Raw genomic sequence first — 26,874 nt, 5'->3', positions numbered from 1 at the left:
CCCAATAGCCACCAACTCCAGGGCACTGGGAGGTGCCCAATAGCCACTGACTCCAGTGCCACCTCCCCCACCAGGGAGTAGCTGTGAGTAGAGCACATTTGGGTATGATGGACTGTGGACAGGCCTGGCTAAGGGGTCTAGAACTAGAATAGATATTGGCAGTGTGAAAAGCCGGCGGGGGGCAGGGAGTGGAGTGGATCCCGGATGTGGGATTTGACTAGGCAGAAAGGGTTTTACGGCAAGCAGGCTGTTCAGGGTCTGGTTACTTGTGCAGGGAGAGGCCTTGGTTGAAGACATGGGGCTGAGCAGAGAGTCAGGAACACTTGGATTATAGGTATCCCAAAAATGTGTGCTAATGCCAATCTGTGTAAGACACAGGTCATAAAGAATCTAGAGGTGTAGAAGTGTTGGGTCTGCCCTGAATAGCTTATACTTGGTTGGAGAGATAAAGGGCCAGCCTATAAATTGGTGCCAATAGGCAAGATATGATCAAGCCCATGAAGTGACTGCTACCATCTCTTTTCTGCAGCTTGCTGCAGAGAAGGGGACAGTATGCAAAGAGGAAGGACCGCTTTCTTCCTAAGAGGCCTTAGAGAAGGCTTCTTGGAGATGGTGGACTTCAGCTGGCTTGGAAGAAAGGCTAGGCTTTGAAATGTGGAGGTAGGAGAGAGGGAAGGCATTCCTGACCTGGGGTGGGGGCATTCTTCCTTACCTGTGCAAACAAAGGTAAGGAGGCTGGAAAGTTCAGTGTATTTTCAGAGAATGGTGAGAAATCCATCTGGATTGGAGGGAGGCCTCTGGTCTGTAGAGTGAGGCATGCAAGTTGCAACCTTGGAAGGCCCACCAGATCTGGATGTACAGGATGGCACAGGGGTAATGAGGCCACACTTGAGGTCCCTCGATGGGAGGGGACAGGAGTGAAAAGGAAAGGAGAGGTGACCTTACACAGCCATTTATAGTGAGCAACATAGCATTGAGCTTCTGAGAATGCCAGGATGGTTGCCCCATCTTCACAACTAGGGAGCTTGGAGACAACTGGGTCCTCTGACAGCCAGGTTGGATATGAAGGAAGACAGGCTCTTTAAATAATAGAACGTGACCTCTAGGAGGCTGTTTATTAGGAAAAGAAGATTGTGGTTCAGGCCTCATTCCAGGTCAGCTGGGCAATTCTCTCAGGCTTGCCATCTTGTGTCCTGTTTTCTTCTGCTTCCTCAGTGATGTGGACCAGGGTGTGGGTGCCCTGGGCCATGGCCAGGGGGAGGCCCACAGGGCCCTGGGCCGTGGCCGGGGGGTGGCCCGCAGGGCCCTGGGCCGTGGCCGGGGGGTGGCCCGCAGGGCCCTGGGCCGTGGCCGGGGGGTGGCCCGCAGGGCCCTGGGCCGTGGCCGGGGGGTGGCCCGCAGGGCCCTGGGCCGTGGCCGGGGGGTGGCCCACAGTGACCTGGAGGATGGCCATGCCCCCCACAGTGACAGTGCTCCTGTGGAAAGTCAAATGAACAATGTCAGAGTCTGAGGTCAGGGCTAAGCTTACCTGAGATAAACTCTACCTCACTCCACTTCCCCGGGGGACTCAGGACTCCTAGGCACCCAAGGAGTTGCGGTGGAGGGCTGGGGACATGGGTAGCATGTCCCATGCCTTTTGTCTTGGTGAGGCCAGAACACTGAGCAGATAAAAGGGGAGCAACCTAGATTTATTGGTTTCTATTCTTTGAGCCGAGATATGACTCCCACTCCCTGGACCTCAATTTACTTTATTTGCAACTAAGAAGCAGAATTATTTCATCTTCTCCTTTCTCTCACCCAGGAACCCTGGCAGAATGATTAGAGGTTTTGCCATGCTAGGAACTGCAGGCTCATTGTACTTAGGAGCAAGGGTGAGGCTGGAGGAGGCTACAGAAGAGCTCTTTGAAGGCCAGGGGCAGGGGGAGACAGGAGGCTGGGACAGGGGAGATGAAAGAGCTGAGGAGGAGAAGGAGGACGGTTGGAGGATGAGAGGACACGGAGGCTAGGAGGTGGCAAGGTGAGGATGTATGTATTATTTTTATGGGGGGGTGTGTGTGTGTGTACAGGGTGTGTGCCATATTTATATAAAATAGCTATGTTTGTGTACACATGTGTGGGTGGGTTCATATTCAGGCTTGCTGTGTACACAGATACGTGCATGGAGTGCATGGTTCTGTGTACATGAGTATGTGTGAGCTCATACCTGTTCCTGAGTGGATGCCAGACCCGAGAAATCAGGAAGAATAGAAAGTAAAGTAAAAGCTTTTCTGCCTCAGCCAGAAGAGGCCTGGAAAAAGTGTGGTTTAACCTTCCATCTTGGCTGGAATCATTCCTGAAGCCCCAAGGCCAGAGGAGGTTTTTTTTTTTTTTTTTTTCCTCTTGCCACAAGCCCAGGGGGCAGGCAAGAGACACCACCTTGCTTCTGTGATAGGGGACTGGGGGTCTGGGGCCCTGTGGAGCAGAGTGAGGCTATGCTCCCACTGTCCAGGCTGGATACCTCCCCAGTCTCCTTCTGCCTCCTAGGGCTTGATTAGGGCTTGGTACCAGTGGGGAAGAGGCAGGCTCCAGGGCTGGGCGCTTTCCTGTGACCATGGTAGAGCAGCCCCTGCCCCATCCAGGCTCAGTGGTGCCTGGAAACAGCCACTTCCCACCCCACCTGCCTCTCCGCTTATGGCTCTTTTGTTTGGGGGTTGGCACCCAGACCCAGGCCTAAGAACTGAGTCTGCTGGTGGTAGCCAGTGGGTGAGAAGAGGTGGAGGAGAGGCAGTCTCCTTTCTCTGGCAGGAGTAGGTCCTAGGGGCCCCATAGTGTGCTTGGAGTTTGGGAGCAAGCCAGCCATCCAGCGAGGCTGTGGGGGTAGCCAGGAAAGCAGAAAAGCATAGAACAGGCGGGGAAGCAGCAGGAGAGAGGATGGGCTGCTAGGGCAGGGAGGGGACGTGAGGAAAGGAGAGAGACAGATGGGAAAACAGAGGAGAGAACGCCAAGAAGGCTGCAGCCAGCAGAGGGTGGAGGAGTGCAGCGCTGCCCCCTCCCCCACAGGGCTGATGCCTGAGCCTGCTCCCTTCTTTTCATTTGGGGGAAGTGGTGGCTGCTCCCTGAGGGTCTAGGAAGGAGGCTGGGGGTCTGGAGGACATTACAGTGGGGAGGAAAAAGGGGAGAACATTGGAGGAACTTTCGTACCTTCGGACCTGTGGGAAAGGAAGGGAAAAAAAGCAGCAGCTTTGGTCATTTGGTTCTGCAGTAAAAACAACCTATCTTCTCCCTGGCGCTAAGGATTTCGTGCCCACACCCCTACCCCAAGAGGGCCTCTCAGACGTGGTCACTTGCCCGTCACTTGTCTGGCAATCATTCATTCATTCTCTCAGCAAAGATACATATTGGAAGTCAATGTAAGATTCAGCGGTGTGTCCCTGTGTGCTCAAGGGCTGGCTGAGTTCTGGGTGGAGCGGCGCCTGTCAGGAGGTATGGGTCCCAACTCTGTCAGCCTGGAGCTGCTCCATAATGGCCAACCCTGTCATTCACCTGATTCTTGCTTCTACCTCCGTGCCAGCCGCCCTGCCAACCTCCCCATCTGTCCTCTGCCCCTGTCACGCCCCGGGTATCTTGGGCCAATCTCTGCTCAGTCTCTCAGAGCTGTTTTTTGTCTCCTGTTTATGACCTTCTGTTCTCAGCTCTTGGCCTTTGCTCCTGCCTCCTGCCACTTGGAAATCTCCCTGGTGCAGCTGTGTGTTGCCCTCCTGCAGGAAATCCACACGGGGGCCATCCAGGCTGCCCAGCTGTGGGTCCGGTGGGCTCCTTCTGTAGCACCCACCTGAGTGGTCCTGCGTGTTCTGAAGTGCCTCATTGGTGGGGATCACCTGCTACTTCTTAAAGGCTAGGACGGTCTTTTGTTCATTTCGAGGGAAGCCAATGGCACAGCTCCCAAGAGCTGGATTCTGGATTCCGACCCAGCCGCACCTCCGTGGCCTTGCCCTGAGCATAACCCCTAGCTCCCTTGGGCCTCGAGTGTGCAGTGGGAGAAGCTCCTGCCCTGTTAAGAAACATGAGTAAGCATGTTTCTTAAACTGGAACATGTTTTACAGAATATAAGGGCTTGTCTTCATTGTGGATCCCTACTACCGCCTTCATACAAACACACACGCACATACGTTTTTGGCATGCACTGGTTATGGCTGACTGATAGTCCCTGTCTTTACTGCTCTCCCCCTTCTTCCAATTCCCAGCCTCCCAGCCACAGTGCTTACCTGGGTGCATATTTTTGGAGTAAGAGCAGGGAATGACACAAGGAATACCTGTGTTCAAAAGGTAACTTTTAGTTTCCTGTCATCTAAATTGTAGTTGGTCCTTTCTCCCTCCCAGAGATGCACACACACACACACACACCCCCTTCAAAGGATGAAAGGGAAAAAACTGCTCCCTCTGGCTTAGCTTGGCACTGTAGCTTCCAGGCATGGGGGTTAAATGGACACAGCAGGTTCACCTACATGGTGGGTAGATGGAGACACAACAGCACCATGTACCAGCCCCTACACCCCATACTCTTACACTTGCCCCCTCTATACTCATAATTATGTGTTAATTCGATTCCACTTGGGAAGATGTCAATATCCATTCATTTGCTAATTATTCATGTTATGTGCCTGCCCTGTGCCGTGTCATGGTACCCCTGTCCCTACAGACTCTTGTCTTGTGTAAACAGCTGGCATGGTGTGGGAGCAGGAATGTCGGAGCGATCAGTGTGCCCAGAGCAGGGAAGGGGAGGAGGGGTTGCTAGGACAGGAATGGGGTTGGTGGCCCCTGAGGGCACAAGTGAATGGATTTTTGCCCTGGGGCACAAGTGAATGGAAAGCCTTCCATGAGGTCCTAGTTGCTTATACCTGTCTCCTCCCACCAGGATTGGAACGGGGTGGGAGCTTGGAGTCTGAGCCAACTTGTCATTCACCAACAAGCCGTGCTGTCATGAGATGGAGCTGCTGAGGCACCCTGGTGCCAAGGCTGGTGATGTCTTGCTTGGGGCTGGCAAGTCACAATGGACAACCCCAGAATGGACCCAGTGAACATACAGTACATTCATTTTTTTTCAGCCATTAAATGGGAGTGTAGTATGTGATGCCAGGAGCAAATACTTGACATCAGGGCTTTCTGGTACTTACAAGGTTGCTGAGCATACAAAAATAAACAGTGCCTCCAATACAACAACTCTAGCCTCTTGCAAGACATGGCCCCCTGAACCTCTTTTTTTTCTAGGGAAACTTAGTGCCTCTTCAAAAATTGTTTTTGGGACAGAGTCTCGCTTTGTCATTGAGGCTGGAGTGCAGTGGCGTGATCACAACTCACTGCAGCCTCGAGCTCCAGGGTTCAAGCAATCGTCCCACCTTAGCCTCCCAAGCAGCTGGGACTATAGGTATGTGCCACCACACCCAGCTAATTTAAAAAAATTTGTTGGCTGGGCACGGCGGCTCACGCCTGTAATCCTAGCACTTTGGGAGGCCTAGGTGGGTGGATCATTTGAGGTCAGGAGTTCAAGACCAGCCCGTCCAATATGGTGAAACTCCATCTCTACTAAAAATACAAAAATTAGCTGGGCATGGTGGTGGGCACCTGTAGTCCCAGCTACTCGGGAGGCTGAGGCAGGAGAATCGCTTGAACCTGGGAGGCGGAGGCTGCAGTGAGCCGAGATCACAGCACTGCACTCCAGCCTGGGTGACAGAGCAAGACTCTGTCTCAAAAACAAAAATTGTTTTGTAGAGACAAGGTCTCACTATGTTGCCTAGGCTCAAGTGATTCTCTCACCTTAGCTTCCCAAAGTGCTGGATTACAGGCATGAGCCACTGCACCCAGCCTCCTGCACCTCTTGAGCTACCCATTTTCCCGTTTTCATTGGCTTCTACTTGTACTAAAATGTTCGGCTGAGGTCAGCCTGTGTTCTATACCCATGGTCCTTCCTGCTCCCTCATCCTTTCCCTTAGTGAGTGATTAATTAGACTGGAAGAGACCCATGGGGTTGGGTTTTGCAGGGAGGAGAGGTAAAGAAAACCTTAGGGCCAGTCAGGATCTGGGTAAGATGAAAGAGAAAAGACAATCCTCAGAATGTATCTCCCCAGTTCAGGCCCAGGTGTTTGCGGGGCAGGAGTTGGCAGCTCTGGAAGGGACCTCATGCAGTTTCTTCCACTCTCAGCTAAGCCCTGCTGCCTGGCATGGCAAAGGCTGTGAATCAATCATAACTGAAGAAGAAAGTGGAAGTGCAGGGGCCCAGAACGGGAGTGGGGACAGGGCAAATGGACAGACACACACTCCCACGCAGAGACACCGAAGCACAGATACCAATTCAATGCACATACACACCTAGAGAGACCCTGACCACACGGACACACAACATAGCCCACAGAGACCCTCCTGTCCTCAGCCAACAGCAAGCAGAGCCAGGTCCCTACCTGAGAGTTCAGAGCAGGGACAGGAAGTCTGGAGCACTGTCTGTCCTCAGGTGTATTTGTACAGGTCAGGGAGGGGCTGGGATTGACCAGGTGCACTGGGAGGGCCAGGTGCAGAAGGCTAGAGGGAATGAAGAGGGATGGGCTAATCCTTATCTGGGCAAAGGACAGTTGAAAGCAGGTGTGTGTGTGTGTGTGTGTGTGTGTGTGTGTGTGTGTGTGTGTGTGTGTGTGTGATGGGGAGCCTGGGGAACAAGCCGTTACCAGACTGGTATGGTAATGAGATGCCACAGAATCCAGGCAGAAGTCGCCAGTGCTGGCAAGGCTGTTTACACCAGGGACTGGCTCTGAACATTTGTAGAGCTCCTACTGAATGCCAGGCTAGGCATGCGGTGCTTCACATGCATTGGTAACCCAATGACTCCTACAAGATAGATAGGATGATTACCTCCTTTCAGCAGGTGGAGGAAGAAATAGTGACCCTAGTGGAGGACCTGGTGGAATCTTTGCCTTGGGCGCCAAGCCCCAGGCATGAATTGTCAGATGTGCTGCCCAGCCCAGGGAGCTAGCCTGAGAATGGAAATTAGACACAGAACAGGGAACTTTTGGGATGGATCTAGGCAGGCCGGGAGGGAGCCCAGGCTGCCAGCGTGCTCTGCACGCCGAAAGCCCCTTGTAGCTGGTCTGCACTGACCCTTGTGGCCTCTGATGCCTGCCACAACCTCTTGCTTGGCGTGCTTTAGCCATGGTGGCCTTCCTTAGTCTCCTGCAGGCAGACCTGGTGCCCTTGCTCAGCTCTCCTGTCTCCCTGGATCCTTGCTCTTAATGTCTCTTACTCCCAGTGGAGATTCGGCTCCTCAGAGGCAGGGGCTATGGTGACTTCCTTCCTTCCCTCCTTCCCTCCTCCTCCTCCTTTCCACTACCTCCTCCTCCTCCGCCACCTCCTCCTCCGCTCTTTCTTTCTCTCTTTCTTTCTTTTCTTTCTGAGACAGAGTCTCGCCGTGTCACCCAGGCTGGAGTGCAGTTGTACGATCTCAGCTCACTGCGTCCTGGGTTCAAGCGATTCTCCTGCCTCAGCCATCTGAGGAGCTGGAATTGCAGGCGCCCACCACCACTCCCGGCTAACTTTTGTATTTTTAGTAGAGACGGGGTTTCACCGTGTTAGCCCAGCTAGTCTCAAACTCCTGACCTCAGGTGATCCACCCACCTCGACCTCCCAAAGTGTCGGGATTACAGGTGTGAGCCACAACGCCCGGCCTGTGGTGGCTTTCTTAGTCATCGTTACATCCCCTCAATTAGAGCAGTAACAGAACCACCATCAGGATACAATTTGGAAAATGGAGAGGAGGAAAAATGCGATCCTCCTTTATCTCCATGGTGGGCAGGAAAGTGTTTGTGTGCCAGGTTCTCTTACAGTATCAGTTATCTCGTATCAGCTCTTGGAGGTAACAGTTATGATCTTCCCCTCTTTTATGGATTAAAGCATGCCAGGGTTCAGAGACATTAAGAAATCTGCTTGAGGTCACCCACCAAGTGTGTAGTTAGTCCCAACTGTGGACTATTTGAGTCTAGAGCCCGGGCCCTTTCTTCACCTTAGGTAATCTCTCCTTTTAGGAACGCTCTTCTGAAAAATTCCAGCCTGCTTTGCTAACATTGTTGGTCAAAGGACTTTGGTTTATGACTAGGTGGAAGGTTATTAGTCCCTTTTGCACACATTTGCTGTGGGTCTATGGGCAACCAGGACAGGGTGAGCTACTGGGGAGGGGCAGAAGTCCCAGGGGAGGTTTACAAAGGTGTGGTGCCTGCCAGGCTCCGACCCACGCTGTGTGAATGTTACCAACTGCATCCACCACTCGCCGCGCTCACCGCCCTCACCAGCCCTCTAAGCCTTATTCTGCCTCCTTTTCCCCTTCAGGGACCTTGACACTGCAACCTCTCCACCTCTGCCCTCAGCCTTTGGCAGGAAGCTGAGAGACCTGTGTCTTCACAAACCCCCAGGAGGAAAGCAGGGGCTGAGAGGAATGCATGGGGGCCCAGTGCTGTGGGTTCCAGGCTTGAGGCCTAAGTTCTCCATCTCAGGAATCAGGGTCTGAGCTCCAGTGGGTGCCAATCACAGAACCCACTACAGCAGCAGGCAGGCAGGGTAGTGAGGCCTTGGGTGGTGGCAGTAGGCCCTGCCTTGATGGGGTGGACCGAGAAGACAGGGCAGCCCCAGAAGCCCGAGTGGGCCCGGAGACCTTTGGGAAGTGAGGAGGGCACCCACAGCAGTGGTGGCATGTGGAAGATGATCTGTAGCAGGGTGTATGTGTTCATGAACTCTTCTCCTAAGATTCTGAGGGCAAGCAGGGCCTGCTCCGTGTGTGTGGCCCCACTACCCCTCAGCAGGCACTGTGCCTTACAGATAGTAACCGCTCACCAAGTGCTTGGGCTTATTGCCTGGCCGAGAGTGGTGGCACTTCCCTACTAGAAAGTCACAGAGTGGAGAAGGGAGCTCTGTGGAGCCAGAGGAGATACTTCTGGGGTGAGGGGCTGGGATCTGGAAGAGGAGACAGGAGATCAGGGAGAGAGGCTGAAGGGCATCTCCTGGGGCAGTGGAGCCCATGGGGGGGCTCTGGGAGGGTGAGGACACACAGTGAAGGCCCTCTCTGGAACCCCCAATGCCTGTCAGCAGAACCAGGAAGGCCCCTCTGCCTCCTGGGCTGCCCTGCAGGGTGGGGAGGGAGGCAGGACAGCCAGGCGCCGCTTCTTGGGTGGACAGGTTTTCCACGGTATGAGGCCAAAGGTATGTGCTGGAGAGAGTGCTGCAGGGATGGGCCACCGGCCACAGTGATTCAGAGGCAGTTGGGAGGGCCCCGCCCTAGAGACTCCTGGGCAGGTCTCTGACCTTCATCTTCAAAGAGAAGCTAATAGCATCTGCCCCGGCTAATTCACAGGTTGCAGAGCTTGAAGAGATCCAATGGCATCACCTGTGTGAGGCTCTGGCCATGTTAGACGTTGGAGTGCAGGGTGTTACTGTTATCAGTGTGAATATCAGTGGTGAGCTCTATGCCTCATCAGAGGCTCCCTTGCCCAGCCCTGGGGACCTGCCTGCAGAACACTTCCCTTGTACCCTTGGCCTTTGGTCCCTCAGAGCATTTCACTGACAGGCCCCCAAGAGGCCCCCTCCCTGCCCCAGCCTCCTGCAGCCCCTCTTCCCCCAGGGCGCCGAGCGTCCAGGTGTTCTTAGGACCGAGGCATGTTCCAGACTCAGGACTTTCGGTGCTAAAACTGAGAGAGTTCCAGGCAAATGGGGACAATTGGTCACTGTGCTGCCCACTTGCAGGTGTCCAGGTCCGGCCTTTCAGCGCGCTCTCTCACCCTGGTTGCCCTTTCCTGCCTAGCCACCTCTGGGCTGGGTGAAAGCCCCTGAGCTACACCGCCTAAGGCCACTCCAGAGGCCCATGCCCTCTCCTTAGTGGCCTGGGCTCTCACCCTTCCCTCAGCCTCCTACTTACCCTTCTCTCCATGCCTCAAAGCCACACTGGACCTTTTCCCTGCCCCAGAGATGCTGCCTTAGACCCATGTGACAAGCCTAGAGAAGGGGTAGAGACTGTCCCACCCAGACTTCCAGCCTCTGCTGCCCAGCGGGCACCCTTCCCGGAGACATCAGGCCAGGCCGTTCCGTGCCTGACTCTGTGAGGGCCCCCAGGCCTGAGCGTTTAACGCTGCCTAGGCCGTTTCTCTCTCCACTGTGTCACACCAGCCATGCCAAGACTCTGAGTCCTCCTGAAGGCTCTCCCGCTCACCTTTTCCCTGGACACCCCTTGCCCTGCTGGGCCCAGATGCCTCCCTCCAGTATCTGGACACAGCCTCCTGACTGCCCCCAACCCTACCCCTGCCCTGTGCGACCCATCTAGACCACTCTGGCTTCAGCTTCCTAAACCACGAGGTGGCCTCAGCAGCAGCTGCTGTAAAACTCTCAGCCCCTCTGGATGACTCCAGCTCCTCAGTCTGCCTTCCTAACCTCCCTAGTCTGGTCTGTACCTTCCTAACCTCATGTCCTCTTGCAGGTAAAAGCCACTGCCACTCCCCTGCCTCCTGTGATCCTGCTATCTCCTGTGCGTTCATGGAATGCCCTCTCCTCCCATCTGCCTGCCTGAATCTTGCTCATCCCCTTGAAGCTCGTCTCCTTCTGGAAAATGCCCTGGTGGGCCTGAGCCCTGTGCTGGCTGGGCCTCAGGCCAATGCAGCCTGGTGTTGGCAGGTGCCTCTGAGGTCTTTCCCTGCTGGTTCCTACATAGCCTTGGCCAGGTGAAGCACGCAGTAGGTGCTCTGTTCATGGCATGGTATGGGCAAGCCCCAATAGGGCAGCACTCAGCCTCTGCTTGTGGACAGCTCTGGGCTGGGGGTCAAGGTGGGGCTTCTGGGAAAACACAATGAGTCCCCTTTGCACCATGAACAGATCCAATGTTGGTGCATGGGAACAGAGCACCAACAAACAAGGGAGACCTCAGGGGCTCAGGTCCACGCCAGCGTTCACCTCCTATTGCTGGGTCTGACGCTGGAAGGTTCGGGATGCCCCAGCCCTGGGTATGTCCTGCAGAGCAGAATGGAGGAATGTGTCCTTGGTCCAGCTTTCCTTCTGCTTCTAATGGCTCAAAGGACTTCAGCCTGGGCCCCACCCTGGTCTAGCATATGTGTTCTTTCGAAAGGTATGGCCCAGACTTTGTCCCTGGCAACTGGAGCCTGCCCAGGGCTGGTCCCTCCAGCCCCACCTCATGCAGTCTTGAGTTCTCCCCACCCAGGACCAGCCCTGGCCTGACCACACCTCAAGTCCTGGGAGCCAGGACAGCAGTTTCTTGAGATGAGAATCGCCATGGTGGGGCAGGGAGGGAGGATGGGTTTGCAGGAAGGTAATGCTGTGGTTTAAGCCACTCTCTGACCCCTTTCTATCTGGAGGTTCCCCTGCCTACTAGCTGGGCTCTCATGCAATCCAGCCTGGCTCACTGTCTTCCTCAATACTCACCCACACCCCCAGGGCTGGCTAGTGGCACCAGTGACCTCTAAGGGCTCGGCCCTCCACCAAGAAGAATGGTTCCTGAACACTGGGGTATGATCCTAGAACTGGGCCTAGGGGGATCCAGAGGCAGGTAAAGTGCAGGGAGTACTTCCAGAAGCACCAGTGCTGGTTGGGGACAGATGGCAACCAGGGCCTGGGACTTCAGAGGGGACAAAGAGGGACAGGGAGGACTCCCTGGAGAGGGTGTGCTGGGCAGGAGACCTGAAGGGAGGTGGCTGAGGGAGTGCCTCAGGGTCTGCCCCACCAGATCACAAATGGTCTCCATAACCCAGAAGTCTTAATGTATTCAGGCACCAGCAGGCCAGTAGCAGGCAGCCTTTGGGCCCCTCAAAGGATGCTGGAGAGGTAGCATCCAGAAGGTGGCCATCAGGAAGTTACCTGAGGCAAGAAAGCTGTTTTGAGCCTTACTCTGGGCACACTTTGTTCCAGATATGGATGGTTACCCATGTTATTTCATTTCCTCTCCAGATGATTCTGTGAAGCAGGTACACCTCATTTTATAGATGAGGGCCAGAGCGAGAAGGGACACAGCCAGTAAGGGGTGAAGTTCATTTGGAATCCACCCACTCCCCATCCCATCTTCTGACAAAGCTGAGGGGAAGGGCAGGGGCCGGCTTGCTTATGTTTCATTGATCCAGCTGCAGGGGCAGCATTCTGGAAACAGAATGAGGTCTGAGCAGTGCAGCTCTCGTGGGTGCAGCCTCTGCCAGGTCTGTGCTCCCAGGGGCGCAGTGTCTCCGTGTGTCGTTCGGAGGGTCTTTCCTCCCCTGTAGCCCCCCTTCCCTCTTCTTCTCAGTGAGAATTCCAGCTTGCAGCCATCTCTTCCTCAGGGCTGGCCCCAGGTCTGCGCTCTGAGGACCACGAATAGGGTCCAGATACAGTCGCTTCTGGACCTCAGGGGTATCCCCTGAGCCAGCAGGTGGCCTGGGAGGGTAGGGGACCACAGGGAAGAGCCTGTGCCCGAGGTGCTGGGACACCCAGCCCAACCCCAGGTGGAGAGAGGGAGGGCACAGAGGGAAGGATCAGCAGAACGGTGTTGGCAGGGCAGCTGGTGAAGGCGCCCTAGGCAGGAGGCCGCGCCCAGGTGTGTAGCCTCAGTGGCGTCAGACAGGCTGTGCCACCTGGGCAGAGGGCAACACCTCTTTGGGCTTCAGCTTCCTCATCAATAAAATAAGTCTTCTACAACTGGATGTTTTCTCTAGTCTGATGGAGTTGGGAGGTGGAGGTTACAGGGACTTGGGGGAGGACCTGCCCAACAGCAGAGAAAGGGAACTGCCTCCCGCACCCAGAAACAGGCTGTTGTCACTCTGCTGCCCCTTAGTGGCGACACAGAGAAACAGACACACAGTCTCATGGGGATGGCAAGCTGATCCTTCTCCATCTCTTCTGCTTCCTGCGGGCTTCTCCCCAGGACAGAGGGGGGCACTCTTAGGGCGTCTTTACCACCCACCGGCTCCCTGAGGGCTGCGTACATTCTAGGTGGACAGAAAGGCAGTCACAGCCTGTGCACAGGATACCCACAGCCATGCACAGGATGGAAAGCACAATTCACGCATGTCTTCATTCTGCAAGCCTGCAAGCGCTGATGGAGGTTCTTTAGTATGCAGGGGCACCGTGCCAGGGACTAGGGATCCAGAGGCACTTGGCATGTCATTCCTGCCCTCAGAGAGCCTCTGTGTAATGGAGAGCAGACAGGTCAACCGCAGACTCTGGGGAAAGTGGGAGACTGTGGGGGCTGCTCAGAGGTGTGACGTCTTGTGTGAGTAACACTGGGAAACACACAGCCAGCAGCTGCTGGTACCCCCCGTATGACTGTTGGTTCGTCTTGGGCACGTACCCCTCCAGCCTGACGGGCCAGAAGGCCTTCGCCCTAGGTGAGGGGAGTGTGTTCCTTCCGGAAGAGCTGAGTGGCCATCCCATAGGTGAGGAGCTTGTGCCTGTACTTTTACTCCCGTGCTGCTCTCTTGCCCCTGCCTTGTCTGGAAATGGGGGAGGTGGGTACACAGACCTTGCCTCATCCCTGTAGCCTCCTCCATCTACACATCTCCTCCCCAGACCTGGTCTGGGCCTGAGTTCTGAAGAGGCTGGAGAGCATTCGGTCTCCCTCCCCAGCAAGTGCTCCGCAGGCCTCCCAGCTCCAACACAGTGCGGGGCACGCGAAGGGAAGTTTGAGGCCTCTGGAGGCTTCTGAAGCCTCCTGAGGCTGCCCTGGAACTCAGTCCACTGTGTGGGGCAGGACGCAGAGCGGGTGGGAGAAGGAGAGAGAGTGTGTATATGTGTGTGAGAGAGGCACAGGGCACAGAGCCTGGGTGCGTCATGGTTGCTGGGAGAGGTTGACGAGTCTGACTCAGTGGGGACATCCGGCAGGAAAGGAAGGGAGAGCGCAGTGGCATTTGCAAGCAGGATGGGAACTCTGGGGTGGTGGAGATGGGGTGTGGGGCCAGGGGTGCTGTGCGAAGGCCTGGACAGGAAGGGGGCTAAGCCTGGCGGAGCTGGGGGAGGGAGTGGGGAGGAAAGGGCACTTCTGGAGGGGTGGAGGTTGGACCTCTGGCTGCCTGGGTGGGTCTGGGAGGAGAAAGAAGGCAGCAGCGGTTTCTGCTCTGGAGACAGAGGGGACAAGTTGTGGCATCTGGGAAACTGGCCTGCTCAATCAGGGATGTGGGGAATGCAGGGGCTTCCGATTCTCACCTGAGGGCCTGGAGGTCAGGGCCTTGTAGCTGAGGAAACAGACTCCACGAATTCCTAGTCCAGAAAGACCACCCTCCTCTCAGCACCCCCAAGCCTTGAGTCCCAGAGGCTCTAGGGTGGCACTGCCAGGCAGACCCTCCCCCTCATACCAGCCTCAGCTGTATGAGGAAGATATGGGGGAGGAGCTTTCCAGAGAAGGGCTGATTCCTTTGCTGGGTTCAGAGAGGCTGAAAAAGCCAGTCTTGGAGAGCAGGGCCAGGAAGGGCCCAGACATAGGGCCTGAGGGAGGAAGGCTGTTGACCAGCTCTGAGCTGCCATGGCAAGGCCCCTGGAGGAAGGCCGGGCTTGCCATACCGAAGGGCTAGAGACCCAAACAACAGAGCCTCCTGGGAGTGGCTGTGCTTTAAAACATAGTCACTCGTCTCCTAATGACAGGGCTATGTTCTGAGAAATATGTTGTTAGGTGGTTTTGTCATTGTGTGAACACCACAGAGAGCACTTACACAAACCTAGATGGTACAGCCTACTACACACCCAGGCTGCATGGTGTAGCTATTGCTCCTAGACTACAAATCTGTACCGCAGGTTACTGTACTGCATACTGTAGGCAGCTGTAACACAATGCTAAGTGTTTACATATCTAAACATAGAAAAGATATAGTAAAACTATGGTGTACAAGGTTTAAAATGGCACACCTGTATAAGGCACTTACCATGAGTGAAGCCTACAGGACTGGAAGTTGCTCTGATGAGTCACCGAGTGAGTGAATCTGAAGGCCTAGGACATTACCATCTGCTATGATAGATTTTATGAACACTGTACACTTAGACTAAATTTATAAGAATGATTTTTTGGTCAGGCATGGTGGCTCACGCCTGTCATCCTAGTACTTTGGGAGGCCAAGGCAGGAGGATCACTTGAGTCTAGGTGTTCAAGACCAGCCTGTGCAACATAGCAAGACCCTCTCTCTACAAAAAAATTGAAAATTAGCTGCACATGGTGGCATGTGCCTGTTGTCCAAGCTACTCAGGAGGCTGAGGCAGGGGGATCCCTTGAGCCCAGGAGGTTGAGGCTGCAGTGAGCCATGATCGTGTCACTGACCTCTGGCTTGGGTGACAGAGTGAGATCCTGTCTCAAAACATAAAAAATTAAAAAAATATATTTTTCTTTCTTCAGTAATAAATTAACCTTAGCTTACTGTAACTTGTTTTACTTTATAAACTTTTTAAGTAAAAAAATTTTTTTGACTGTCTTGGTAATAACACTTAGCTTAAAACACAAACACATTGTACAGCTATACAAAAATATTTTCTCTTTATATCCTTATTCTGCAAGTTTTTTGGCTATTTTGAAACTTTTTCTTTTTTTAACTTTTTAAACTTTTTTCTTAAAAACGAACACACACACATTAGCCTAGGCCTACACAGGGTCAAAATAATCAACACCACTGTCTCCACCCTACATCTTGTCCCACTGGAAGGTCTTCAGGGGCATTAACAGGCCTGCAGCTGTCATCTCCTATGATAACAATGCCTTCTTCTGGAATTTCTCCTGAAGGACCTGCCTGAGGTGGTTTAACAGTACACTTTTTTGTTGTTGCTGTAAGTAGAAGAAATACACTCTAAAATAATGATAAAAAGTATAGTATAGTAAATACATAAGCCGGTAACATAATTGTTAATTATCATTATCAGGTATTCTGTACTGCGCATACTTGTACATGCCATACTTTTGTACGACTGGCATGCCGTAGGTCTGTTTACACCAGCATCGCCATAAGCACATGAGTAGTGCCCTGTGCTATTATGTTATGATGGCTACAATGTCACTAAGCCATAGGAATTTTTAGCTCCATTATAATCTTATGGGACCACCATTATATATGTGATCCATTGTTGAGTGAAATGTCACTATATGGTGCATGACTGCACAGAGAAGACAATGTCCAACCTAAAAGAACGAATGACTAGTGTTGTCATTTTAGGGATGTGGTAGTACTTGGTGGTCCAGGGGAGGTGAGCTTCTTGATCCCTTTGAATTACTTAAACCAAGGCTGATGAGGAGAAGGAGCAGGAGAGGGGAGCATTTGTGTGCTGTAGGCCTTTTCTACTCATGGGAGGCACAGAGGCCTACGCTGGCTGCCCGTCTTGTCTGCAGGCAGGCCCAGGCTAGGGTCCTGCTAGGGCCCAGGCAGCCAGGCCTCCTGTGTGGGCTTGACCCACCAGGGAGAAGTCCCTACCAGTCTGTCTGGGGACGCTGGGGCGGGGCAGGGAGAGGTGCTAGACAGGACCAGCCAGCTGCCAGTGCCCTGGTCCTCGCCCTCTGAGAGTGGAAGGGTGGGGGTGGCGGCCCGACGTTCCTGGCTGGGAGCCCAGAGGAGTCTTTTGTAATCACAACATGATCTCGTGTGCTGAACAGCGAAGCCGGCAGGGAGAGGCCGGCAGAGGCCCGGCTCCGGTGGCTCCAGCTTTCCTCCCACTCTGCCTCCCCAGGGGCTGCTCTGGAATTCTCTCGGTGCCCGCCGTTGCCATGCACTCGGCTGTGAGTGGCAGTCTGCCTTTGGCAGGGGGCTTCTTGGGACTGGGAGGGGGCTGGGATACCAGGCAGCCACCCTTTGGGGGCAGCTGGGGACAGCTGGGGCTGGGAGAAAGAGGGCTGTGACTAGATGGGTCACAACAGAGACCCTGCATCCAGACAGAGAGGAACCTGGAATCTTGATGCAGAGACATGGCTTGCCCAGGGTGACTCCCGGGCTGGGGCCGCCAGGGGAGCTGACTCTCTCCGCCCCGACTACCAGCAGCTTTCGGCCTGGAGAGGCTGGGCCCGTGGGAGCGGCTGTTTCCTCCAGGCTGGGCACAGGCCTGGGTGTGGGGTCCAGGGCCTGAGAGCCCAGGACGGAGCCAGGGCCTCTCCTTTTTCTCTGGTTGTGGATCTGGGAGTCAAAGAGCTCCCCCCTCGACCTCCCGAATCCCCTGGCAGCTTCCCAGTCACGGCAGGTTCCGCTGCCAGAGCCATTTATAACTCCCATTCCAGGCTCTGCTCAGCAGTGAAGCTCCCTGGAGAGCTGGGGGAGGGGCAGCCCAGTGCTGGGAGCTGTGGCTTGGGGTATGAGGCCCTGACCTGAGCCCTCCGAGGAGGTAGGGACAGGCAGACAGGCCTAGCTGGAATGGGGGCTTGGGGCCTTCTTTGGGCCATCTCCCCGAGCAATCCCCTTCCTTTCTGGGTGACCTTAGCTGTGGGTCTGGGATCTGTTCCTTGGGTGGTAAAAATGTGAAAGCTGGGGACTGGTGAGAGGGGGACGCGGAAGTCAGGGGCTTGGGTTCCCTGCCTCTGCAGGGGCCTGCCAGAGCTGAGTCCCCCATGAGCAGGCAGGAGAAGGACGCGGAGCTGGATCGGAGGATAGTTGCCCTGCGCAAGAAGAACCAGGCCTTGCTCCGCAGGTACCAGGTGAGTGGGCTGCCACAGGGCCGGGAGGACCCGCTTGGCTGCCACTCCCTGGTTGCCCCACACGTGATGGTCTCTCCCTGCAGGCTCAGGAATGCGCCTCTGGGGCTGGGGCCAGGGGTAGGGTGGGTATGGTCCCTCTTAGAGGCTTGGTCAGGGTCCTGGGGATGTGTGATGTGGCGCCTCTGCCCCCTGGTGTCCCACTGGTGTCTCTCCGTGTAGGCCTGTCAGCGTCTGTGTCTCTGTGCACCTGGGGGGCCATGGCGTGTGCTGACCCCGGGCCCTCCCACAGGAGATCCAGGAGGACCGTCGGCAGGCAGAGCAGGGGGGCATGGCTGTGACCACACCAGCACTCCTCCGGCCCGATGGCCTCACCGTTACCATCAGCCAAGTTCCCGGTGTAAGCCTCACCCTGGGAGACAGGGCTCGTAGCAAGGAGGTGGAGGCCCAGACCACGTCAGGGGAAGACAGCTGCCTCTGTTCCCCTCTTCTACTAACTGTTCCGGGGTGCATCCGTCAGCTCCCAACCTCCTGCAGTAGAACCACTGCTGTCCCCACCGAAGGGCCACAGCTGAAAGCTCCCCTACGCCCAGTAGAAGCCTCCTTATACCTTTTCCAGTCCACAGCCCTGCACCTACGCCACAAAGCACAGGCCCCTCAGCACACGCCACTCCTAAACCTCAAGCCCCAGGGGCTAAAACCCTGCAGGAAGTGGGGGACAGAGAAGTTGGGGCTGAATGCCAGGAGCAGTGTCTGAGGGACAGAGACCCATTGTCTGAGTGCTCTGGGTTTCCCAGCTCAGAGATGACGGGGGCCACTGTGGCATCTTGGGCCTCTGGGTGGCCCTGGGCCCTGGATAACCTCATGCCATTGGCATGTGAACAGCCTGTGGGAGTCAGCTCCTCTGTGGGGAATGCAGGGAGGGCTGGGGTTGGCCTGGGGAACCACCGAGAGGACCCAGCACCCAGGTCCTGCCCAGCACTGCTCATGTGGCCTGAGGGTCTTCGTTCTGCAGGAAAAGCGGGTGGTTAGCAGGAACTGGGCAAGGGGCACCTGTGGACCCGGAGTGACCAACGAGATGCTTGAGGATGAGGATGCTGAGGACCACGGGGGTACTTTCTGCTTAGGGGAGCTGGTGGAGCTGGCTGTGACCATGGAGAACAAAGCAGAGGTGAGCAGGGTGGGTGGGGAGTGCAGGCATCGGCGGGCAGCCTCTTCTTCCCTGACTCTGCTGCACTGCCCATCTTCATCCTCCCAGGCCAAACGGATTGTAAGTGAAAAGCCCATCAGAGCAAGGAACCAAGGCACAGAGGGGTCACCTGGAGGGCGTGTGACCCGGAGCCCCCCCATGCAGGTGGCCATCAGCTTGGATTCTGCACGGAAGGTGCGTCTTCAAGAGGGGATGGGGACATGGATCTGAAGGTCCTCACTTAGGGGAGGTAGAGAAGCTGAGTCAGATATGTCCTTCATCTGCGGGGACGTGGCTGAGGGAGCACCTGCAGGAGTTCCTGCTCCTCCTTCCTTTCTCCGGCCAGTCTCTGCTTTGGGTGGGCCTTGAAGTGGGAGACAGTTTAAGCCAGAGATGTGATCCAGCCCCCTCCCCTATCTAGCCCTGCTGGTGGCACGGGAGTGGAGGAGGGGCCAGAGGGTGGAGTTGACTGGCCAAGTGCCAGGTGTGACCTCTAGGTGGCAGCAGCCCCTAGTCCTTGCCCTTGCTCACAGCCTCCAGGGCCCCTCCCACTCCGGCTCGTCTACATATCCCTGCAACAACCCTGTGGGTTGGTGCTCTGGAGATCCCTATTTTACAGATGAGGAAATGAGACACAGAGACGTTAAATTACTTGCCTAAAACACACAACAAGTGGATGGAAACCATTTCCATGGGAGAGCTGGAACACATCTAATTTTTAGCTGGAGATGTGGAAACCTTGAGAGGAAGCACCTGAGTCTCTAGACCCCACCCCAAGCCTCTTCCTGCTTCTCCCTTTCGCTCTGAGTGTCTTCTCCCTGCAGGGTGCTTGGGAGCCCCGGAGCCGGCCGGTGGGGGAGCCCCCAGAGGCGGGCTGGGACTACGCCCAGTGGAAGCAGGAGCGGGAGCAGATCGACCTAGCCCGCCTCGCCCGGCACAGAGACGCACAGGGTGACTGGCGGCGCCCGTGGGACCTGGACAAGGCCAAGCCCACGTGGGTGGCTGGGTTGGGCAGCTTGCTGGGCTGGTGATCCCGTGGTGTGGGGTGGAGCTGGCGGCGGGCACTGCTGGGAGGGCTGCAGGGACTCTCCTCGGGGTGGAGAGGACCTTGCTGGGCTCTCTGGTCGGGCCCAGAGTTCAAGGCTCTGTGTGCACACTGGGTCTCCCATCTTTCTTGGGCCCACCATCTCCCTGCTGCCTTCAATTCTGGGCCTGGGCTTGGGGGAGAGGGGTGTCAGGGTGGGGCCCACAGCAGCTTCTGTGCACCAGCAATCTGACTCCATCTGTCTACACAGGCTACAGGACTGCAGCCAGCTAAGGGGAGAAGGCCCAGCCAGGGCAGGCAGCAGAAGGGGTGAGCTCACACCTACCTCATCTCTCCCCTCCTTGGCTTTGTTTATCTTTCACCCCCTTGTCCTCTCTTTCCTCTGTCTCTTAGTTTCTTACTTATTTTCAGAGCTGAAAGGAAGCATTGGAGAACATCTTCCTTCCTCTCCCTCACTATCAGAGGAGGGCACCAAGAACTCCCATCCTCCCCTCTGAGCCCACAGCTCTTGTCCAGGTTCTGACCAGGAGGCCCCAGAAGGAGGCTCAGTGGAAGCCTGCCCAGGGGTCTCTTCGAGGCGCTGGTCCCTAATGGGTGAAAGTCCTGGTGGTCCTTCCCCAGACACACTGTAGAAACAACTGTGGATTGCTGGCCCCCTTGTTTTATATGTAAAGAAGCTGTGGCCTGAGAGTTGGGGCCAGACACCTAGCCACAGAGTGGCAAAGCTAGCACAGGACCCGACTCTCCTGATCCCCAGGCAAGGGCGCTTTTGGGGAGGCAAAACCCACGACTGGCCCCGAGGACTGACAGCTTCCTGAGGCTGGAAGGACCAGTGTTCCTGTTTTGGATCCTTTGTCACCCCACCTTTCCCCACTTTTTTGTCCCCGTCAGGTCCCAGGAGCCACCGGAAACTACAGCCCCCACCACTGCTCCCTGATGGAAAAGGTGAGTTGGGGAGGAGGAGGGGCCGGGTCTCGAGAAGAAGCTGGCTGCTATGGGCCTCTTCTCTCCTTGGCTTGTGAACCATCTCTTGCAGGTCGGGGCGGGCAAGCCAGCAGACCCTCGGTGGCACCAGCCACAGGCAGCAAAGCCCGGGGCAAGGAGAGGCTGACTGGCAGGGCCCGAAGGTAACAGGTGGCAGGGGACAAAATCAAGATGGGCATCTGGACCAATTTCCTGGACCAGTACAGGCCCAGGTGCCAGCTCCATCCCTGGGGCCCCTGCCTCCTGGCTGACTGCAGCCTGGCGAGAGGTTAATGAGAGGGAGAGGCCATTAGCAGAGGCTGCAGCGAGAGCCTGGGGCCTGGGGAGGCTGGTGGTAATTACAGCAGCTCCCTTCCCGTGGGAAGTGAGGTATGCCTTTCCCAGGCATTGCAGGCAGGGACATGCCTGGAGTCCCCACAGAACTCAAGGTGCTGCAAGCTTGGCCATAAACAGCAGCTGGGGACCCAGGATAGGCCCAGAGTGCGTGGCATTCAGAGGAAATAGTTGGATTTAGGGAACAAGGTCAGGCTTGGGAGGGGGAAGCCTCCTGGAGCCACATTCTGGCTCTGATCCCAGTCTGAGACCCTTGGGCTTTGGCTTCTCCCAGGGATTTCTTTGGCAAGGAGATGGAGGCCCAGAGGAGGTGGAGGCCCCTCCTCTCTGGTCCTGCCATGGCTGCTCCTCTCTGCTGAGAGCTGTGGGGCTCTAGGGAGAGTCTGGATCACCCCTGGGATTTCTCCACTGCTCAATGTGAGGCCTAAACCGTGAGGTCCCAGCTCAGCCTTCCTCACTGACTCTCAACTCCACCCCACCCCTCTATTCAGGCAGGGGGCATGGCTCTGGAGTGAAGTGGGGTGGGGCGTGCCATGAGCTGTGTTTCCACAGGTGGGATATGAAGGAAGACAAGGAGGAGCTGGAGAGTCAGGAGGTAGGTATTTGGGTATAGGATGGGGCAGGCTGGGGACGCAAGCCATGGATTCATCAGCCACTGGGGCTGTTCTCTTGTTTCAGGGAAGCCAAAGCACCAGAGAGACTCCCACTGAGGAGGAGCAAGCACAGAAGCAGAGCGGGATGGAGCAGGGCCGACTGGGGAGCGCCCCTGCAGCCAGCCCAGCCCTGGCATCCCCAGAGGGGCCAAAGGGGGAGTCAGTGGCTTCCACAGCCAGCTCAGTCCCCTGCTCTCCACAGGAGCCTGACTTGGCTCCTCTTGACCTCTCTCTAGGAGGGGCTGGCATCCCTGGGCCTAGGGAGAGCACGTATGTGCTCAGTCTGAGGCCTGGGGCCCAGGAGAGCCCTGTGTCTTGGCCAGAGGGCTCTGAGCAGCAGCCCGTGGGGTGGAATGATCACCAGACTGAGCTGGAAGCCCAGACTTGCCCTGAGCCACAGAGAGGAGCAGGGCTCCCAGAGCCCAGAGAAGACAGGTCTGGCAAGGCTGGGGCCCAGCAAGGCCTGGCCCTGAGAAGCCGGCCCCCCAGAGGAGGCAGCCAAGGGCCGAGAGGCACAGCAGGTATGAGGCGCAGGACAGGGCGCCCTGGCCCTGCAGGAAGATGCTGAACACAGCTCTTGGGAGCTGGGGCACCCCGGGGGAGAGGAAGAGGGAAGCGCTCCGTTAAGAGCCCTCCGCATGACGGCCATGTGGTTGCTGGTGGCTTGCGCCATTGTCACCGAGCAGTGTGGCAAACTCTCCAGCACGGCGACCGTGTGAGGGCAAGGAGTGGCCTCCCTGCACCTCACGTGCTCATCCCCATGCACATGTGGGTTTTCACACACGAGCCCAGCCCCTGGTCTATTCCCCTGGCATCTGAGGCTGGTGCACCCTGACCTGGGCCTACTGCTGCCCAGGCCACAAGCCTTCTCCACTATGACGAGAGAACAAGGCTTGGTGGCACCCAGCCTGGCTCTCCTGGCTCCCCTGGCTCCCTGTCACCCCTCAGGGCCTGGCCTCCCTCTCCAGCTGCAGGCTTTCACCTCTTGCCTGGGCTGGATTCCCCCAGTCCCAGATTCCCAGGATGCCCAACCAGAGGAATCCCAGTAGCCACGTGCCAGTCTCCTGCCTCTCCTGAGTGGTGGCTGAGGCCTGGAGGAGGGGAGGCCACACAGCTGGCAGGGTCTGGCCTGGGCAAAGAAGAGTAGTGCTCACGTCTTCTCAGTGAAAAGGAGGATCTCTGGAAAGTCCTCCTCTCTGAAATGGGGTGGGATGGGGAGGGACAACCTCCTCTCCCACTGCAGGATGGGAGAGCTTACTCCCAGGCCGCCACACCCAGGTCAGACACCACGTGCACCCTGAATGGAGGCAAGGGCCTGGCCCTGCAGCTCAGGGTCATTTCCTGCCCTTTCCACTTCCTCTTTCCCCACCGCCCTGCACTAGCACCAGGGCCAGGCCAAGGCAAGAATCAGACAGGGACTCCACAGACAGAGAAACAACTTCCAGCTAAGTATGACATCAGGACTTGTCTTTCCTACAAAGCCTCCATCCCCACCCCTCCCCTGAGGCCCACGTCTGCTGAATTATCCGGACTCCGCACAAGCTGTGGCTTCCTCTCAGTTCAACAAACATTTCCTGAGCACCCACTACCAGTAATCCAGCCGGTAGGCGACGGAGACTGCCAGCAGGAGGGGGGGAAGAAAGCCAGTCATCCGGCAGATCTGGGCTGTTCTGGGCGGGAGCTGTTCTGGGCCATAGGTGCCCTACAGGGCTGGGGGCAGGATGGCAGTAGGAGCTCCAGGGGACCCTCCCACCTCTGCTTGGCACAAGCAGGTGCCCTTCTTTCTTGTTATGTGTGCCTTCTGCTCCTGAGCCCTGGTGTGGACCTCACCGCATGGTCCCCTCTGCCCCCTCCTCTCTGGTCCTGCCATGGCTGCTGTTTTCTGCTGAAGGCTGTGGGGCTCTAGGGAGAGTCTGGACCACCCTGGGATTTCTCCACTGCCCAATGTGAGGACTAAACTGTGGGGTCCCAGCTCAGCCTTCCTCGCTAGCTCTCAACTCTACCTCACCCCTCTATTCAGGAAGGTGAGGGGTGTCTCTTTAGCAGATGAGACTGTTTTGAGAAGTGTCTCTCATATTTTAACTGAAGAGTCATGCAGATTCTAATGGTCTGGGGAGGGTCTGAGAGTTCATCTTTTTTTTTTTTTTTTAAGTTAGGGTCTTGCTGTATCACCTAGGCCAGAGTGCAGTGGTGCAATCAGGGCTCACTGCAGCCTCGAACCCTGCAGGCTCAGGCGATCTTCTCACCTCAGCCTCCTGAGTAGCTGGGACTACAGGCGTGCCACCATGCCTGGCTAATTTTTGTATTTTTTGTAGAGGCAGGGTTTCACCATGTTGCCCAGGCTGGTCTCCAACTCCTGGGCTCAAGTGATCTGCTCGCCTTGGCCTCCTAAACTGCTGGGATCACAGGCATGAGCCACCACCCCTGGCCAAGAATTCATATTTCTAAGAGGCTTCAGGTGAAGCCCATGCTGGTTCCTGGACCATGCTTTTGAGTAGTCAAGGGCTTGGACTAGAATATATGAAGGGCTGGGAGTGAAGACAGACTCTAGACTCTAAAGGTTGGTGGCTGGCCATGTAGGGGATGGGAGAGTGCTAGCCCTGTCAGGTGGTGGGGGCTTCCTGGCTTCAGAGTTGGGTGGGAGACTTGGGGAAGATGCTTTGGAAGTAAGTGAGTGGGTGGTGTCAACTTCTGGTAGTGCAGTGGGAGAGCTGGTCAGGGATGGGATGGGATGGAGTGAAGGGGGTAGAGGCATTTGGTATGGGGTTGATCAGAGGAATTTTGGAAAGGCTTGGAAACATTCCTATATATGTGAGACACACCTATGCCAGGGCGAAGACTCCAAGCTCAAGTTTTTCTCTTGCCTTCTAGTCACAAGAACATGGCTTTGGAGTGTGACACTGGCCTAGGGATCCGTGACTCCCAAAGGATGGGGCCAGGGGTAGAGGAGGTTCAGGCAAAGACCTTGGATTTTGGAGACATCAGGCAGATGTCTCCAAAAACGATTGTGATCAAGAATCTGAATTATAAGATTCACAATCTGCTCCCCAACCCAGTGCTGCCAACTGTACAGCTGCACCTCCACAAAGGGGCATACGCCAGGCTCGTCTGACCCTGGGATGAGGATGTAGGAAGCAGGCAGAGCTCCGGTTCAGCCCTCACAACGGGACTGAAGCAGGAGGGAAGGCTGGGCAGAAGGGCTGTGGGGAAGTAGGGCTTGTCTCCGTGGAGTGACATCTCGAAGGATGTTAGGAGGAGGGGTGTCACAGGAGTTATAGGCATTGGAGGCAACAGACTGGCGCAGGACCTCTTCATTGCAGGAAGATGGTAGTGCAGGCAGGTAACATTGAGCTCTTCTCAAAAAAGGAGAGCTCTTCTTCAAGATAAGGAAAGTGGTAGTTATGGTGGTAACCCCCAGCTATCTGTCCAGATGGGTGCCACCCCTCCTGCTCTAGGATGGAAGCAGCCATGGAGCAGGAGGGAGGCGCAAGAAGACACCCCTCCGCAGACCTTGGCATCATGGGAAGCTGGTTCTACCTCTTCCTGGCTCCTTTGTTTAAAGGCCTGGCTGGGAGCCTTCGTTTTGGGTGCCTTTCTCTTCTCCAACCAACAGACAAGACTACTCTTCAAAGGTGGAGGGTCTTCATGAAACACAGCTGCCAGGAACCCAGGCATAGGGCTGGGGGCCCGGAAAAAGGAGGGCACACAGGAGGAGGGGAGGAGCCAGTAGGGAGATGCTGGCTTTACCTAAGGTCTCGAACCAAGCAGGGCAGAATAGGCAGAGGCCTCTCCATCCCAGGCCCATTCTTGACAGATGGCGGGAGGGAAATGCAATAGACCAGCCTGCAAGAAAGACATGTGTTTTGATGACAGGCAGCGTGGCCGGGTGGAACAAGCACAGGCCTTGGAATCCGATGGACTGAATCAGAACCCTAGGTCTGCCATCTGTCAGCCAGGTGACCTGGGTCAATTTTTAGCCTCTAAAAGCCTCAGTCTCCTTATCTGCAAAATGAGGCTTGCGATACCTACTTTGAAGGGTTGCTGAGAAAATTAAAGATAAGAGTATCCAAAATAGTCTATGGCCATACCACCCTGAATGCGCCCGATCTCGTAAGCTAAGCAGGGTCAGGCCTGGTTAGTACTTGGATGGGAAGAGTATGGAAAATGTACCTGCCCGCAGGTGGAGTTGGACTCTCTCTTAACAGTCGCCTGGCACACAGAAGGCACTCAGTGAATATTTGTTGAATAAATGAAGTAGCGATTTGGTGTGATCTCCGTGTTTTGTTTTCTACCTTTTTTTTACATTCTCTTCTAGCCTCATCTTTGCTGGGTGTGGGGGTGGGGGGTGGTCAATGCACTTTCAGGGAAACAAGGAATGGTCTGTAAAGTTTATCCGGCCCACCAGGCGAGCTTCCTTCAGTCCCATGGGGGGGGTCCAGTGGAGTCGCAGCCTCGAGCAGTGCCCCTGCTTTACCAGCGTGTTCTTTGACCTCCCTCACTGGCTCCATCACACTTACCCCCCTTCACCCTGCACGCTGTGCTGCGCTGGAGGCTCACAGGGGTTCCTCCTCTCTTCTGTCTACCTCAGTAGCAATCTCACACACTCACACCACAGTGTTTTGCTTATTTTCCCTAGAAACAAACCCCCTTGAGGAGTTTGCTCTGTGTGTCCCAGAGTTGTTTTGTCACCCAAAGGAGCAGCATGACTAGAGTTTGCTACGATCAAGGGACAGGCACTGGGGATCCTTGGAAGCAGGAGAGCCTAGCTATCTAACAAGGCACAAGTTTGGAATGTTGGACCACCAGTCAACTCCAGCCCCAACCCTGTCAGGGACAAGAACAACAGGAAAAGATCGCACTAACCCCCCAAAAGAACAAGGAACTGTCAAAAATCCTGTCAAAAATACGGCCGTATTTTCTTATTTTAGGGACTAAATCAAGGGGAGGGGCCGAGGGAATAGGAGAACTAAAGACACCACGTCACTTCTGTCTCAAGTCACTTATCCATGTCCACACACCCCACACACATCTCTTTCTGAGCAAGGGT

At 55.7% G+C, this 26,874-nt stretch overlaps 1 protein-coding gene and 1 long non-coding RNA gene across 3 annotated transcripts in view; one reads left to right on the top strand and one right to left on the bottom strand.

Moving 5' to 3' along the window:
* LOC126959903 (uncharacterized) overlaps nt 1-26,874 on the bottom strand; it is a 134,835-nt gene that overhangs the window by 20,237 nt on the left and 87,724 nt on the right. The window lies entirely within an intron of this gene.
* CCDC9B (coiled-coil domain containing 9B) lies at nt 16,567-26,098 on the top strand. 2 transcript variants are annotated; one of them, XM_050799505.1, is made up of 11 exons: nt 16,567-16,720; nt 17,516-17,626; nt 17,916-18,023; nt 18,639-18,794; nt 18,882-19,007; nt 19,637-19,806; nt 20,108-20,166; nt 20,749-20,802; nt 20,894-20,984; nt 21,727-21,769; nt 21,853-26,098. In XM_050799505.1, exons 1-11 carry the CDS (start codon nt 16,577-16,579, stop codon nt 22,393-22,395), a joined length of 1,605 nt encoding a protein of 534 aa, XP_050655462.1. In that variant the 5' UTR covers nt 16,567-16,576; the 3' UTR covers nt 22,396-26,098. The 2 variants fall into 2 exon arrangements, with proteins under 2 accessions (XP_050655462.1, XP_050655463.1); XM_050799506.1 differs by lacking the exon at nt 16,567-16,720 and adding an exon at nt 17,202-17,316.

Source organism: Macaca thibetana, chromosome 7, assembly GCF_024542745.1.
Source record: "Macaca thibetana thibetana isolate TM-01 chromosome 7, ASM2454274v1, whole genome shotgun sequence".
Taxonomy (NCBI): domain Eukaryota; kingdom Metazoa; phylum Chordata; class Mammalia; order Primates; family Cercopithecidae; genus Macaca; species Macaca thibetana.
The sequence above is the reverse complement of the archived record's forward strand: the minus strand, read 5'-3'. Positions and strand labels throughout refer to the sequence as shown.